A 17,601-nucleotide genomic window follows, 5' to 3' on the forward strand; every position below is an offset into this window, starting at 1 on the left:
GCTTTTTCCAATGGCAGGCCTCCGTTTCGAGAGGCCTGCCAATGGAAAAAAGGGGCGTGGCTTCACGCCATACTGAAATCCCCTCCTCACAATATCTCTTTGCCTGCAGCAGCGCAAGCACTGCAACGCAGGCTTCGACCTAAAAAGTGGGTAGGGTTGCCTCAGGAACGTTTACCCTCATTAGCGAGAGAGTGCCCAGGAGTCACCCCACCCACTAGCTGAGTCCCCAAGACACCATCCTTCGAAATCTTTCTGGACATACAGATCAAAAGGGGACTTGAACTGCCGCATGTGACCCAAGAGGAGGCTTGAAGGGTTGGACGAAACAGGACCTACGTACCTCAACGACCGCCACACATTCCACGCACCCACCAGAGACCTCTGCTCTACCCAACTAGCCCTGGCCACCGTCCCACGAATCCACAAGAACACGGCTGGAGCAAGATCCTTCTCCTACCTCGCAGCAAAGACCTGTAACATCTTGCCTCTCCACCACAGGCAATCACCATCACTGCCTTAATTCAGGAAGGACCTCAAGACCTGGCTCTTCAACTGAACCACATTGTCTTAAGATGGACCAGGAGTCCAGCTTCCCCCTCCTTAGGCGCCTTGAGACCCTTACAGGTGAGTAGTTGCACTTTACAAGACACCTGATTGATTGACCTGCTCCATCTTGTATACAGGACAACGATCTGGACTCCAAGGGTGTGCTGGCTCACCTCATGTGAAGCTTCAAGGACACAGGCTACAAGAGACCTTTCCCTGGAAATGTCCAGCTGACCAGTAGCTACCAGACCTCAACTGGTCTTTGCGGACGGGCTCAGTCTAACACCCTAAGAGTCCCTAATTGCCCTTCCGCTACATCCTGGAGGCCTTAGAGGTGGATTCTTGTAGTTCTTGGGCACCAAAAGAACATATGGAAACTTGGGATAACTTTTCCCCTAGAGCAACTCCCCATAAAAAAATATCCGGCCAGCACTTCTATAGCATCAGACTGAATTTCATTCCACTCAAGGTACCCAGCACCACAGAAAAAACAAGCAAGCCCCATTCTGCATCAGGACTTAAAAACATTTCGGTGAGAGATCTCCAAAGCTCTAGCGGGACTAATCTGCTTCATGAACCCTGCCTTCAGTTCCACAGTAGCAGCTACAATTTCAGCAGTGGCCCAACCAGGAAGGATTTTTCTTCTCAAAAAGTGAATTTTTCGAAGTACCTTCCTGAAGTGGGGTTTTAAAAACGTTTTTGAACTTTTAGACATCCAATGACACCATTTTACTTAGTGTATCAGCCTCAAATGGTGCCCAAGTTCCCATCTCCCACTACCATAAACTAATTGCCAATTTGTGCTTTTTCACTTAAATTTGGGAATATTTCCATCTGCACTTACCCTTTGGTTTTTCTATGTTCCCAAAGGTTTTTTTTTTATTTGTTCATGGAGTTTTATTGTGGTTTCTGTGACTTTTTGTATTGTGTGTGCACAGCTTAAACACATTACATACTTTCTTTGTTTTAAGGACGACTGTTTTGTGTCACGTTACCAGGGATTAAGCATGTATTCATTTAATTTGTGTAGAATCTAGCAAGCAGTAGCCTCATCCTTCTAGGTGAACCACATGTTCACCTCAAATAATGTCCTCTTTCCTACAGCAAGTATTTCAAACATTAACATTACATTTCTTGAGGGCTTAAAGAATGTGTTCAATCTAAGTGCACATAACAGTGACATTCACCTAGTTTCAAACAAATGCCCGTAAATGTGTTTTGAGGCAAACATGAGACATAATTTGTAAGAATGAAACTGTATGTTTCAGCAATGAAGGGCTCTGCCTGTCCATGTCCCAAATTGGTTTGTTTAATCACTTGTTTAAATTAAATTCATGGCCTAACCATTAAACAGCAAACATGGCCAGAAAAAGCAGTTCTACAACAAAGGTGTTGTAAAAAAACAAAGCAGTACATACAAGCACAACATTTGTTACAGTGATCAAATCTAACTTACCGTTCCCCATTCTCTGGGTACTCTGATGGAGAAGCTAGCTCATCTCCATCTCTGTTGATTGGTGAATATAAGCTATTGCCACTAAGGTTCTTTAAAACAAGCTTCTTTATGCTTTTCCTAAGAAAAAGAATCAAACATGTAAATTAAATATAGCGCAGAACTGTCAAATTTAGGCAGTAGCAGCCTTTAACTAGTTTTTAACACTAGTACAAGACTATGAACATTGTTTAGAGTTTCCAGGACAACCGTGTTTTACTAGGTGTAGAGAAGCAGACTATAACAAACATGATGGCCCATAAGGGGATAATTTATTTACTGACTGAGGCACAGATCCGCTCAGTTTGCTGTGAACAATTATGGAAAGACCCAAAAGCATAAAATGTTTTCTATACCGTGCTGTTGAAACTGACGTCTTCTTCAAGGCTCTGGAGTGTGTGCTTCCCTGCCCTTTGGTTATTTGCTGGAAGTCATTTTAAAGTTCCTGTACGATTTTAAAAAGGAGGAATGTATTTGCGGCTATTATCCCCTAGCAAATAGAAGGCTTTCCAGATGGCTAGATATAAGACAGCATTCGTAAAGTCCTCTGGATAGGAACTACCGACTACTTGGATCAACGATAACCTTCGATCGAACAGAAGGCATTGTTCAAGCACACATCAAATCAACCAGTACCTTGGTTCAGTTAGTCATCCAGATAGTGGAAAAGCATAACGTACAAGTTACTTACCTTCGGTAACGATATATTTGGTAGAGACTTTGTCTAGCTGCAGATTCCTCAACTTAGAATTATCCCCAGGTGTCAGACTGGATCCGGAATCATTTTTGCAGCAGCACCTCTGCAAGCCGGGGGAATGTGCCACATGACCACGCCCTGACATCATACACGGATGTGATGTCAGCGAGGTCATATAAGTCCCTCCTGGTGTGCTGATGTCAGTTTCCTCCAGAGAAACTTTTATGCGACAACGCGGAACCACCAACAAAACTGTGAAAGTATGGGAACAGTGTGCAAAGGATGAAACATCTGTAAAACAAAAAAATCAAATGGTGCATAACATCTTCATAAAGGACAGTGTTAGACACTGTATAACAAAAAAAACAAGTAGTAAGGTCAGAGCAACGCTCTGAGAAACAAGCACACTAAGTGAAACGTAGACCCTCCCCAGAGACTGAGTAACATAGGAAGAATGTCCTGATAGACAACAGGAAGGCTGCCATTACAACGCAGAACTGTTCCGGCCAACAAGGGCGGAACACAGGAAGAACAATCCACTGCAAGGTGACATTACAAGGAATGGCGCATTCCCCTGTAGAGATCGAAGGGCCTAGGCACAGCCCAATAGACCCCAAAAGAGGCGACTGCAGAGGAGACAAACCCAAACCGATGGAGGAGGCGGGAGGTAAGGAAAAGAACAGGAGAAGACCCAACACTGGCAGGACCATAGTAGAGGAATGCAGAGAAAGGGAAAAATGAATCTCATGTTGAAGGCAAAAGCAAAAAGTACCAATCCACAGGAAGAGAAGCCACCCAGAGGGAGGCGGCTGCAGAAGGCAAAGTTTGAGAGGGTTGCACCAACTTGAGCACCCTGGATGAAGACCAGTGCCAATTGAAAGGAGGCAAGGTGGAGAACCCCATCTGGAAAGGTCCTCACAGAACTGGGAGGATGGGTGGGCCTTAAGGAATCTGCAGCTACACAACGTCTCTACAAGATACATCGTTACCGAAGATAAGTAACTCGCACATCTGATAGAGACTTCTAGCTACCAGATTCCTTAACCTAGAATAGATACCACAGCCATACCCTTAGGGGGAGGTGGGTCTGCGACAGAACAAAAGGTGCCCGAGAGCACCGAGCAGGCAACAGGGTGACTGACTATGGGGATAGCTGTGGCGGTGCAGCCAATCAGCAGACCAAGCAGCTCGGAAGAGCAAAAAACAATGGGAGGCAAAGGCACCACAAGACTACCAGAGGACACCAGACCTCATCCGTGTGAATACGGGATGGAATAACGGCACTAAGTCACAATCCCAGAAGGAAAGAGTTCATAATGAGGGAAGGAAGAAGAACTACTCCGAGCGCAATGGCTGCTAAGTTGTCACCAACCAAGATCCGGATGGCAACATGGAGTGACATAAACAGAGCCTACCCGGCGGGCCTACGCAAGGGAGGCCAGACAGGCAGCAGCCAGGAAGCAGAGGGCAAGAGGCAGGGACTGAGCAACGTCCCAGAAGGGCAGGCACGCCAAGTGCAACACTCAGTCACAAAAAGTGTTGGGGTCTGATAGCAACCCGCTGAAGCACACCGAGGCGGACCACAACAAAGAACATGTACGTAGCACACCGCTACGGAGACAAGCAAGTGGTGTGGCTAAGACTATTAAGGGACTGCCCAACAAGGGAACTTGCAGGCCAAGGGGAAGATTGCAGCCAAAGGGAGACAGATGCAGGGCGCAGCACCCGTGAAGACCCCCAGAAGAGGAACTGTCCTTCAGACACACCAGACACAAATAAGGGTGAAACCTAAAGGACAAAAAGACACATCCGAAGGGTAGGGAAGAGGTGTGGCGCCGCGGCTAGGGCGACTGACTCCGTAATCTGGGGATCACGGTTCGATCCCCGGCACCGGCAGCAGATTAGCCCAGCACCATGTGACTCTGGCCAATAGCTTGCTTAATCTTCCCGACGGCCCCCAGCGCCTAGAGACCCTTACGGGTGATTGTGCGCTTTACAAATGTGGATTATTATGTGTCATCCGAGGCACCGAAGATGCCAATAGGAACCGTGAATAAGTGCACGCAGAGCTGTGGAGAACAACCTCCGACTGGGAGGTGACAGAAGAGAGTGACAGTACATGAACGGGACAGACAAGACCCCCAAGAAGAAGAGCAACCAGAAGAGGAGGCTCACCCCAGGGAGGGGAACCATGGGAACCCTTGTTGCCGAAGCAGCATGAAAAGGCACCGAAGTGTACTATAAAACGTGCAAAAGAAAACCGCTGCGGTGTAGAACGATGGCAAACCTGAGCACAAGGTTCCTAATTGCTCCCCAAAAAACTGGGCTATAGGACCAGACCTCGCAGAAGCGAAGAAAGGCGGAAGCGTATAAAAAGGCTACCCAGTGGTCATCAACATGCAGATATATAGAAAGGGCGAGCCACGAGACCAACGCAGCTGCGGGCGCTATAGCAGGAACCTGCCTAATGCACCGGTGGCGGGGTGGCAGCCTCGGAAGAAGCGTGTTGTAACACAATGAAAAGATGTCCCAAGGGACAACTGCTGAAGAACATTTAGGAACAAGGTGCAAGCAGGACAGAACCAGTGGCCTCTGGGAGGCAGTGCCAGAAGGCACAACACAGAAAACCGCCCTAAACAGTAATATAATGAAGCATGGGGACGGGAGGAGCCCAGAGGGACGGAGGCAAAGACGGATCTGGTGTCGACGGACGTCGGGGTGACGACTAACTTTCTCCGAGGAGGAGCCGATGATCCGGCATCGACCTCCCAGAGTGGAGTCGACAACCTAGCGACGAGGCGGCGCCAGGTCATCCTCAGCCAGCGCCGACTCGGCCTCGTCCGGCGCCGACTCGGCCTCAACCACAACAGGCTCCGGCTCCAAAGTAAGGAACGGAGCCGGGGAGGCGAGTCTACGGTGCCGGACTGGCCTCCGAAAAGGCAGGCGCCTGTCCGGAGGGCCGAGGGGGACTCTGTGACGAGCTGCGAGTATCAGCAACCACCTGCGACGCCACAGGGAGCCCCACTGGACTATGCGACGAGTTAGGAGTGCTATGGGCCGAAGAGGATGACAGGGCCGGGCCCTGACAACGCCATACCTCCATCACCTGAGTAAATGTGCTCAGTCTCCACCGGGGGCAAACCCACTGCCGAGTCCACCGGAGACCTCGCACTCAGCGTGGGGTCTGAGGAAGACCCAGGGAGAGGAGGGGATCCAGGGAGGCCTGTGATAGAGGGGCCTTTTTATCGACCTTGGTAGGATGAAGGTCTGATGTGAGCCCTACTTGACGAAATCTGAAAATAGGCTAAAATGACCAATTTTCACCATATAAAATCAGCAAATGAAATCCCACGGATCCCCTGAATCCCGGGTTTGTAGGCCCAAGCCAAAGGCCAAAGGCCACCGCCTTATGTTAACAAAATCCACTGGGCCTAAATAGTTTTAAACGTGCATTTCTGATGTGCTGAACACAGCAAGGCAATTGAGCAAACCTGAAAGTTACAGTAGCCTTTCACAAGCCCCATTGCAAGACACCCCCCACACACACACGTACACAGACTCAGCCATTACAAGTTGGCACATCTTGGAATCTTGCAGAAATGTTGTTCTGAAAGATAGCTTGCATGAAATGAATGTCACAGCACCTCAGCACCTGTTGTAAGTTCCGCTCTAACATATATTTTTAGAAATGTACAAGATGTTCGCTTTTTAAGAACACTGTGTCCTCTTTTAGAGAACAGAGTGTTCTTTAGGGGTGTCTTCCGGTGTCCTGGAACACATGTGGTTAAACCCCCTGCAGAAAGTGCGTCAGAAAAGGCGTCAGAACAGTGTTAGTTCTGCATTTTCAGGTATATTAGATTCAGCCCGTCAAATCTGAAGCCAGAGTTCTGCTAATGCGACTTTTTGCATGCAAGCTCTCCGACTAGTCGATTGTCTGACTTAGGGGGTCAATTCCTCTCTCAGGTGGTGGGCTCCCTAAGCCAGATAATACTTTTGTCTTTTTAAATGTCTGTCCATTCTCTGTATTTTCCATTCACATCCAATTCCTTGCATTCTTAGGTTCCCTTAAGCTATTAGGGCCTGCTGGGATAGTCTCCATGGCCAAGGTGCTTCCAGGCACTAGACTTTATAGAGTGTTCTGCTTCCCCTAACTAATTTCAATTGTGCCCTTTTTGAAAGATCCCAGTCCTTTTGCACCTTGGATCTCTTTGGAATGTCAAACTTGCATGGGTAATTCTCTTCAGAAAAGCACATTTCTAGGCGCTATGTTTTCATAGAATGTATCATAGAATGTATCCTGTGCCTTTTGAATTGCTTACTGATGTCAAATATACCATTTTACAGGTCCTCATTCCAGCCTGTTTTCTAGGCTCTTGCACATAATAAATGTGAACTTGCGTTTTTTTAAATCCTGACAGATTGAAGTCAGACTTTCAAACGTTTCCTTGCTCAGGCTGATCAATTGATAAATCCATATGCTGATGTACTTAAGACTTAACAAATAAAATGCCACTTCAGCTGTGATCTTTGTTGTCTCATATCATTGTTCCTTATTCCTCAGTGAAGTGTTGCGTCGATGACACGTGCCCACGGCTCAAACCACAGGGCAGGGTGGTTTGTGGTTTGTGACTCATGACCACACCCTGGAGGGCTTCCCTTCACCCCTTCATCACCTGCAGGGCATAAGCCGCTATCTGGGTCCGAGTCGCCCCTGCACCAGGAAATGGGCGATAGGGGAGGGCAGACTCTCGGGGCGCACATCCAGAGAAGTCCGGGAACTAGTGCCCCCTACAACAGGAGGAAGTGAGGTCGATGACCTCGGCGACAGGACTTACCAGGGAACCCTCTGCTACCGGGACCTGCCGCCGAGGTCAGGGGCTGCGACGACTGACCAGGACAGGCAAGCCAAACGTAGCTTCACTAGCGCTCCCGCTGGGACTTCGGCTTGAGTGGTTGGCAGATGTCGCAATCCGCTGAGTCGTGATGTTCGCCCAGGCACCACATGCAGATAAGGTGTGGGTCCGTCGCGGACATTTACCGCGAACAGGAGGCACACGTCTTAAAGCCCAAAGGCATCTTACACTGTTCCAGGCGCAAAGCGTCAAAAGGGGCCTGAAAAAAGGCCAGAGGAACCGCTTGCACGCGGAAAAGGAGGAAACTGACATCAGTGCGCCGGAAGGGACTTATATGACCTTGCTGATGTCACATCCGTGGGTGGCAGAGGTGCTGCTGCTGCAAAAAGAAAAACCCAGATCCAGTCTGACGCCTGGGGATAATTCTAAGTTAAGGAATTTGGGGCTAGATGTCTGTCAGATACCCTTCTAAGATACAAGTCAGGCTATGGCTGACAGGAGTTCAGTTAAGACAAAGCTGAACTAAGTCTCATACTGCAGAGTTCAGGGTATAACGCTAGCTGTGAAATTTAGAAATTTAATGTAAGCTTAACTTGGGTCAAAAAAACACCACAATTCCAAAAGCAATGAATAAGGATTAGCACCAAGGTAGCTGATTGGATGATCGCAGTCTTCTACAGACCACAGTAAAAAAAATGACTGACCTAAACATAACTGTGTACACCGCCCCAGTGACGGGTAGACTGGGCTGAGGGTGCAGTAGTTAAACTCACTCAGAGGGTACTTTGAGTAAAGATCTTATGTCAACAAATGTTCACCCAATAATCTTGAAATATTGTCAAGCTTACTAGAGGTATAACAAAGTACACTAGAAAAATATGATGGACAGGGAGCGCTTACTAGAGGTATAACAAAGTACACTAGAAAAATATGATGGACAGGGAGGCAAAGCGTTTACAAGTCAAGTGGAGGACTTTTGTTCCAACATACACCAGCTGCCCCTCTAAGGTAGTGTTTTAGGATAATGGCATGATTCTTGAGAAATGCATCAACTTAAGATATAAAATTAATCTCCGATAAGGTGGGGGTCAAAGATGTCTTCAGATTCAGTTTCATTATCGGGTATGGAAAATTGTTTATCACAAGTAAGGCTTACAGGTCTTCCAAATGGAGTAATCGAACTTAAAAAAAATGTAATATTCTGTCAGCCAAGCACTGAACCCCTCGGAATTGGAAAAAAAAAATCCATACACACAAAGCATCAATTTAATTGACAGGTGGAAAGTGACCAAGCGCCAGATTACAGAGAACATGGTCACGATGCTAAAATAAACATGACTGGGAAAACGAAAAGGCAAACCTATTCTGTGAAAAAAGGCCAATCATAAGCAAGCAATGAATTAAAGTACTAGTTACATGAGGCAGAACTAAGTGGGAAAAATAAGTAAATCACTCACTCAGCTACAGAACCTGCTAACTTTACAGCCTCAGGCCTATTCTAGATCAACGTCTGGAACTGTAAAGGGCATTTGCCATCTATAATGCCAACAGCAGAAACAGTAGCCATCCTCAAATACCAAGACTCCATACACAGACACCCAGCCTTAAGAGCAGCACATTTAGAAAAATGTCTGAATCAGCAACTTGGAAATCACATTGGCAATGGTCAAGGAGTTGATATTGAGCAATCTGGCTTCAGAGGGTCACAGTACTGAAACTGCCATGGTCCACACTGTTGACGCTTTACACTTACTCTGTCAAAAAGAGTTATGCTTACTTATCCTACTTGACTTATCAGCAGTATTTGACACTGTCAAACACGAGATTCTCAAGAACCTCTTAGAATATAATAGCGGTCTCCCTGGTACCGTCTTAAAATGGTTCTCCTCCCTCATTCCTACAAAACAGATCATAAACAGTCTTGATCAATCACGCCCTATCCAACCAGACACCAGTCACAATCTGCATTCCCCAAGGCTATACACCTTCCACCACCCAGTTCAACCTATACATAGAACCCCTGACCAAAATCCTCAGACTTCAAAATATCATATGTATACTGGTGATAGTCAACTTTACATGAACATTTCCTCACCTGAAGACATCATTAGACTCAACACCGTGGCTAAAGCTGAACACTGGCTTACTCTCAACTGCCTAAAACCTTGTGCCCACAAACCAGATTTACTATTAATCTCTCCACCTAACTCCACCTCTAACATCAAGGACTGGGTGCCACTTCTTACATTCTTTAACTGTACCCCTCATATCTTTGGATCCACAAAATCCCTATGGATAATTCTAGACAGCAACCTTTCCATGCAGAACCACATCAGCGCCTCCATTAGAGGGGCCAATCATCAACTTCACGCATTAAGGAAACTGAAACCCTTCCTGCCCACTGCAGATCTCAAAATAGCAGTTCAAGCACTTGCAATCTCCAAACTGTACTATGGAAATGCTGCCCTCCTTGGTCTACTGAAAATAAAACTTGCAGCATTGGGGGCTACCCTAAATGCGGCTGGGCAACTCATCACAGACACAAACAAGCATTAGAAATGCAATCGGGCTCAGATTTATTTGAGTTTGAGCTAATGGCATTGTAAATGCCAATGTCTTTTTGCAATGTGTTATGGAGCGTGTGCATGTGGTGTCTAGTGGAAGTATGTTGGTTGAATTGTAATTTTACCAATGGTGGCATGCTGTGCTTTATATGAATATGTTTAAAAGTAAAGTGTACCATACTGCAATTGCTTGGTGGAAAAGTGCACTGCCGGCTGGAGGTGTGTGTGCCTGGTGGAAGGGTGCACTGACGGCTGGTGGGTGTGTGCTTGGTAAAAGCGTGCACAGATGGATGATGGTTGTTGGTGTTTGTGCATGGTGAAAGCATTCATTGACGGCTGGGGGTGTGTTGTTGTGTGTGTTGTTTTCTGTGTACTGGTGAGTGTGTGGTGGTGAGTCTGTGGGGGTGAGCCTGGGGAGTGAGTGTGGTGGTGAGTGTGTTGTGTTGAGTGGTGACAAGTGTGTGGTGTTGAGAGACTGAGGTGTGTGGTTTGTGTGTGCGTTATGTGTGTGTGGTGTATGTGTGTGTCTGCACCGCCAATCTGCACCGCCACTCTGCACCGCCAATCTGCACCGCCGCACTGCCACTCTGCACCGCCGCACTGCCACTCTGCACCGCCACTCTGCGCCGCCGCACTGCCACTCTGCACATCCTCTGGCAAACTAAAAAGGTGAATTGGAGCCTTCGGGTACGGGGGGGGGCAAGTAATAGGACCTCGGTGGATTTTTGCAGTCATTCGTGGAGTAAACTGGCATTACCCCTTTTCCGGATATCTTAAATACCATGGAAATTGTAGGGTGGAACTCCCCCCCCAAAAGCGAAGGAACGATGGTCCACGTAAACAGGGTGGGAAACAAGGAAAAAAAACAGCAAAATGTAGATGATGGTGTGTACTTCAAGTGCTTCTCTGGAAGTAAGGAAAACAAGCTCGCTCTCGCCCCTGCAGACCAAGGCAAAGGCCAGACCCCTTCACCTTAGCAACTGAGCAGCATACACTTGAACTTGTTCATGGGGAGGAGCATAGACACCCCTACGGGGACGTGGGTAAAAAGATGGGTAGCTGTGCTGTCTGGGCCCGTGTCCAATCGCCACAGGCGAAGAGCACAACCCCTCGTGGTTTAGGGGCTTACTGTCAAACCAGCTGGCTCAAATGCAATCCCGAGGTGCCTACCTTGGGCACAAGGCTGTTCAAATCACTAGGCCCATGTGCCGCCATTCCTCGGGCAGACATGTGCAATGCTTTGAAACTGGCAACATGGCAATGCGAGTCACTACAATCAGCAGCAGTATTCTCAGGCTTGGTGCTAGATCGGGCACATTCTGCTGGGCTTCCACTCAGCCGAAGAGAAATCACGCTGACGCTTGCAGGGTCGGAGAATCGTCATAATCACGATAAGACTGTTCAAAACACTTCCATCAAATTTGACAGTTTATCATATTCAAAAATAGTGCTGAGGGGCGGGGTGAACGACACTAGTCACACTACCATACATTTGATGAGTTACTTATGCAGCTGTTTTTAGGCCCTCCTTCCCAATACATTGTCTAAGTAATGAACTGCCATATTGTAACCCACGCACCCCCCATCCACCCCAAGAGTCCTTATGGCACGTTGGTGTGTGCATATACCAATAATAAAGGCAAAGGCAAAGACACTTGAGGGAATATTTGAGAGTCCGATACACAAGCCGATCGGGTTGAACGGACATGAACTTCCATTGTATAGCAGCGTGCTCGGGCAGGTTGTACCTCGCTTCACAGTGCTTTGCTAAATAAAAGGCTTACACATTTAGTTGGACAGGCACTTATTACAATATAAGGGGGCATTTCAAAAATGGTTTCTACGGGGAAGCCGCGTGGGCAAATAGCCTAATGTTAATGGGTTGTGCACCCGCTAATCTAACTTTTGAAACAGGACGGATAAAGGAGCTGCATCAGATCTCCGGAGCGGCAGGATCCCCTCTGTACCCGGGATGGTTAGCGCTTCCCACGCAGACAATGTTTTAAGAAGCCCTGGAGGAGCCTCGAAGAGGAGGAGGGGGGGGGGGGGGGGGGGGCAGACCTCGAGGCTCATATCCCTCTATGGAGAGAGGGTCAGTGAAGTGCAAAGGTTCCTCATGAATACTTGCCGTGCATAAAAATAGACAAATCCATCTGCTAGAGGGTGGAGACCGCAACAGCCAATAAGCATAGGGGGAGGTTGCCAGGTGACCGACATTTTTTTTTTATCTCGCCGATTCAAGGTGATTTTACCAAGGATCCCAATCCCGTGGGCACAGAAGGGGGTTGTACTGGAACAATAGGGACGGGTATATTAATCCCCGAAACTCATTAGGGGGGCCGTGTCGAGAAGCGAAAGGTATCACTGGAGATTATGAAACATCGCCACTCATCATTTTACGAAGGGCAATTCACACCCCCTGCCAAAAATATTGACAAGTAAATATGCAGAGTTCGAATACAAAAATTACACAGGTTTCTCAACACTTGCAATACGGGACCGAGGGTGCAATGCGAACATGGACAAAACGTCGAGAAGCCGAAATTAGAACCCAGAGCAGACACTCGCCGGCGGTCCGAGACCCACACAGACTTATTCCGTGAATAGGTGGTACAGCTTAACTGGCAGCACCCATGCGGCGACGGGCCTTTGAAGTCCAACGCGGATACAAGCGGACATTGCAAACTTGACGGAACTGACAAGATCTGTGTATGGCCTGACAAAAATAACGCAAAAAGTAACCTGGATTGTCGGATGTGAAATAAAAAAAATAAAAAGCATTCGGGCACTTCGATTAAATGAACGCAAGTCTCCAAGCACTCAAATATCACACCTTGGCTGCCGCATCCCTAGCTACCAACTGTGCGAAACCTTCCTTTGCACGTCACGGTGTGTTTACCATATTGTCACCAGGGTCTCCTCGGAAAATAAATAGCGTTCTACTTTGAGACACGTCCTTTCTGTTGCGGTGAGTGTACACGCGTACTTTGAGGATTTCATCGAATACTACATTCAACCGCAAATGCATGCGGGTTTATGCAAGCCGCTCCGAATGAATGGCAACCAAATCTGTAGGCTGGCGTACCTACGAGACACTCTTGTTCTTTAACTAATGAAGCCCTTTCCCGGCCTGGCATGGAGCAGCTGCGCGCTGAGCGCTGCTGAATGGTGAACGCGCCCGGCCATCTGGATTCACTTAAGGAGGCACCCTGACAGCTCCTAATTAGAATTAATGTACTTCTTTGCGCGAGCACGAACGAAATATGCCCAAAATGGCGGAACAAAACTACATTTACCCTATCACTTCAAGCCTATTAAAACGCAAACACAAGGAAGACGAATCACTGGCCAGATGACAGAAAACGCTAAGGGATGTGTGGAATTCCTCTCGCCAAGGCCCTAAGGATACTTCTTTTTTTTCTTATAACATTAGGATCTCGAAACTCCTCCCCCACTTACAGTGGGGAGGAGTCCGAGCCCTAAAAAGGGATCATATCACCCTGTCCTAAATGTAATGATCTGGCTACCTTACCAGGCTACGATTCTTCTAAAACAATTCCAGCTTGATGCATAAAGCCATCCACCACAATACTCCTCGATACCGGACCCAGAAATTGGTCCTATCTGGTGGGATTAGATTCTCTTGTTTACGCTATATAAAACTTCATAAATAAGAATAAATACTAAATGACATACTATAACTCTGCACAGCTCTACGTTTTAAATGATATATCAGAATTTTTCGCAATGATACTAAAAAACAGACAAAAGCAGTGCAAATTAACTGAGGTCAGTTGACCAAAATGATAGTGTCTCTAAAAGGATTTGACTGACAATTTATCAAGAGGCACATTAATATACATAACCCTCTTCAAACTTACTTCGGCATAAAGCTTCCGTTGGAAAGTGAGGGTTCGTCATCATCCAGTCCATCAAAGAGCTGAGATTTCGAAGATCCCGTCTGCAAGGCCTTCGGTCGCACTCTTGTAGCTGGGCGAGGAGTCAGCTTATAATGCGTGGGAGTCGTCAAGGCTTTTTGTGCAGCTGGATTTGTTGGCTTCAGACGCTAGAATAAAAGTTACACCAATATGAGCTAACAAAAGTGGAATGAGCGGTTAGTCCCGATGAACTGGACAAAGACAATTTCACCTACTTTCTCTGATCCTAATTAGAGACTGGAAGTTTAACATGCATTGCATACACTTACTCAACTAACAAATCTCTGGCATTGTGGACACCACATGTTTCATTCCGTCCAAGGCCTTAGGGAAAATGCTTGACATTTGCCTCTTTCGCTCACTAATTGATGGTCCAAAACCTGATCTCCTCCAATATGTTGCCTATCCGTGCAGACCCTCACTGGCTGCCAATTCACAAAAGAATCATTATCAAAGCTTTAGTATTTCTTTCTAGCGTCTTTTCGATAAGGACCAAACATATCTCCAAAGCTTGGTTAGTTCCTATACCATCATAAGACCTCTTCGATTCTCCAAAAGCAGTCTTAATCATGCCTCTGTTTAAGTGATCTTGACTCTGGGTGGATGCTTCTCCCTCTTAGCTACAAAGCACTGGATCGAGTCTCCTCACAAACTTAAGGTAACCTCTGAATCTTCCTTTAGAAAACTGTTTAATACATGGCTCATTCATTTCAGCAAAGTATCACCTGGTGCATTAGGACACCCTAGTTTGGGTAACACCATGAATCTATATTCATTCCTTGATTATTTTCCTCAAACATTTAATCACTAAATGCAAAGGTTAGTGGGTACAATACACAAATAATACCAATTAGTAAAACAAAAAAAAATGTTTTAACATAAGAAAAACAGTATTTGTTATTCCCAAAAGAAAACAACTTGCATCAAACACTGAGAAAAACGGGGCAAGCTTCACTTATACAACACAGGAAGGCCTGAGTAAAAAAGAACAGGCATTGGCAAAACCAATGGTCTCACCTCCAAATACAAGAGCTAGCTATTGGTATTACCAGTCATTTGTAAAGCATCAGCAAAAAAAACATGCCAATGGCGCATCGTGACATAAGCAGTTGCACGGATGCCCATCTGAGAATGTTCACATATTAGAACACGTCAATTCCAGGACCAAGAAAAATAGGACTACATCGGCCCCATTGTTATGGAACTCCATAAGCTCCCCTTGCTGGCTCACAATTTACAGTATCTTCAAAACCAACTGCATCATTTCCAAAGCGACCACTACCAGCATCCCCACTTATCTCGCCATCTTTGGTGGCTCATGGCATGCCTGCAGCCAGGCCGTGCTCAGTTTGGAGACTTAAGTGTTCAATCTATGCAACCAAGATACAGAACGACATCTCCATAATATTAACCCCATGCGCGCTGCGGGTTTTCCCACTGTGCGCTGACTTTTTTAAAACCGCGGTTCATGACGAGCTCAGCTCGTCATGAGCATACGACAGGCGTAACTCATGATGAGCTGAGCTCGTCATGAGCGTGGAAGGGGTTAAGGCACACGTACTGCTCCAATGTAGAAAAAAGTTTAAAAGTTGAAGACACCAATTTAAAGAACACAATCTTAATGTAACAATCCAATAAACAGTTATCTCCATTACTCGTTGGCTGTAAGCTTGTCTTTGACACTTATATCACTCAGCTGCCTATTTGGTTAGCATTATACAAATATCACATACATAACTATTAGAAAATCCTATCTCAAGATGGGGACTGTAAGAAAGTGTATTAAGTGGTGTGGTTTTGAATCCTCATCATGTAATAATGGCAATCTTTATCAGGTCCAGGTAAGTTTCTTTAATAAAACTATTAGCTCAGCTCCCTGTAACTGCGGCACAGAGTAATGTGGCCTAAATAAAGGAACAAGTGTAAAGCAATTAGAAGTACCGAAACAGTTAAGTCTGATTCACAACACAAAAATCTAACACCAATTTATAAAAATAGAGCGTATGTTTAACTTGTACACTAAAATGACATATTAAGGGAAACCAGAAATAATTTTTCAAAGGTAAGCAAATTTGCTTTTCAAAAGATTGAATAAATCATTGTAAACGTTTGAGCAGTTTTTATGCCACTTCTGCAGTAAGGTTAAACCTTTTAGCTTGCTAAGGCCACAACAGATTTCGTTTTTCAGCAATCTTAGGGTACTCAGTGTCTTTTGCTCCTCCAACACAGTCCACCCAAGAAGTAGTCCTGATGCTGGGGATACAGGATGTTTAAGCGATGCCGTGAGTAGTCCTGGGACCACCCTGAAACCCACAAGCATCAGATGTCCTCTATGGCCTCAGCGATCTGTCTCTGATGGTGCGGGCCAGACACTGGTCAACTCATCTCCCGGTTCCAGCAGTTGCTTGCAGGGGATTCTTCTTCTTGCAGGGCACCAAGAGCCCACTTTGAAATCTGCCACTGTTTCCACAGACTTGAGGACACCTTCGTAGAGATCAGGACTGTCTCCCAGCAGGCACTTCAGTATTCTGCAGCGGCAAGCATTGCTGGGCAGCTGGACCCTCGAGAATGCAGGCGTCTCGGCTTTTGTGTCACTGGAACAGAACAGAGGGCTGGCAAACTAGCCCGTGGAGTCACTTCGTCACATCTTCCATCCTGGCATCAGTGGAGCTCTTTCACAAGTGGGCACAGCTGGCCCAGTCCTCTATGTGGGTGTGCGGGTGCAGTCCAGTCTTGGATGAAGCCTCTTTGCTGACTCCAGGGAGCAGCAGGGCAGTCCTATCTATCTTCCTTCCAGTCCAGTAGTGATCTGAGAACTGTTCGCCTGGGGTGCCACTTTTATGCAATCTCTCATTTGTCAGAGAGGACTTACTAGCCAAAGGTGAAATAGTTCATACAAGGCAAACTTTCCCAACTTACTCCAGGATAGCACAAGCCTGCTTTCCCTGTGAGGAACTTTGGGGCAGGAGGAGTGGCTCATTATGCTGATGACTCCTGGGATGTACCCAGCATAATGGGACACTCATCCTGGAAAACCAGTTTTGCAACAGGCTTTCCTCCTCTAGAGGAGGCGTAAGCCGGTCAGCCTACTAAAATGAACTGGCAGATGAAGGTGTGATCACCATTAGTTCAACATGGGAGAGGATGTAGCCTTACGGCTAGAGTGATCGACATAGAAGCGGAGGAACCAGGTTTGAGTCTTGGCAACGACACTCAACATACTGTGATTCTGGGCAAATCACTTAATCTCCCAGTGCCTAACAAAATGAATGTGTCCTCATGTAACGAAACTGGTGCTCTGTAGTGCTCTGATAACCAATATCTTCGGGTCTAGTTCGCATTATATAAGACTCTACAAAAAAAAAAAAACAGACAACGGCATCTTTGAAGCTGTGCCATTTATGGCCATCACCCCATAGCCATCCCGCTGGAGGAGTGTGAATCTCATTCCATAAACAATTCTTTGTTCACTGTAGGGAATGATTTTTACATTCTGCGTTTGAAAATACCA

General features: G+C 46.5%; 1 protein-coding gene across 1 annotated transcript in view; it reads right to left on the reverse strand.

Moving 5' to 3' along the window:
- Positions 1 to 17,601, reverse strand: part of NUP98 (nucleoporin 98 and 96 precursor) — an 853,605-nt gene that overhangs the window by 504,581 nt on the left and 331,423 nt on the right. The window contains 2 exon segments of the mRNA XM_078658655.1: positions 2,003 to 2,119; positions 14,034 to 14,218. Of these exon segments, the coding sequence (XP_078514781.1) occupies positions 2,003 to 2,119; positions 14,034 to 14,218 (302 nt within the window).

The sequence above is a fragment of the Lissotriton helveticus genome, chromosome 8 (assembly GCF_964261635.1).
Source record: "Lissotriton helveticus chromosome 8, aLisHel1.1, whole genome shotgun sequence".
Lineage (NCBI taxonomy): Eukaryota > Metazoa > Chordata > Amphibia > Caudata > Salamandridae > Lissotriton > Lissotriton helveticus.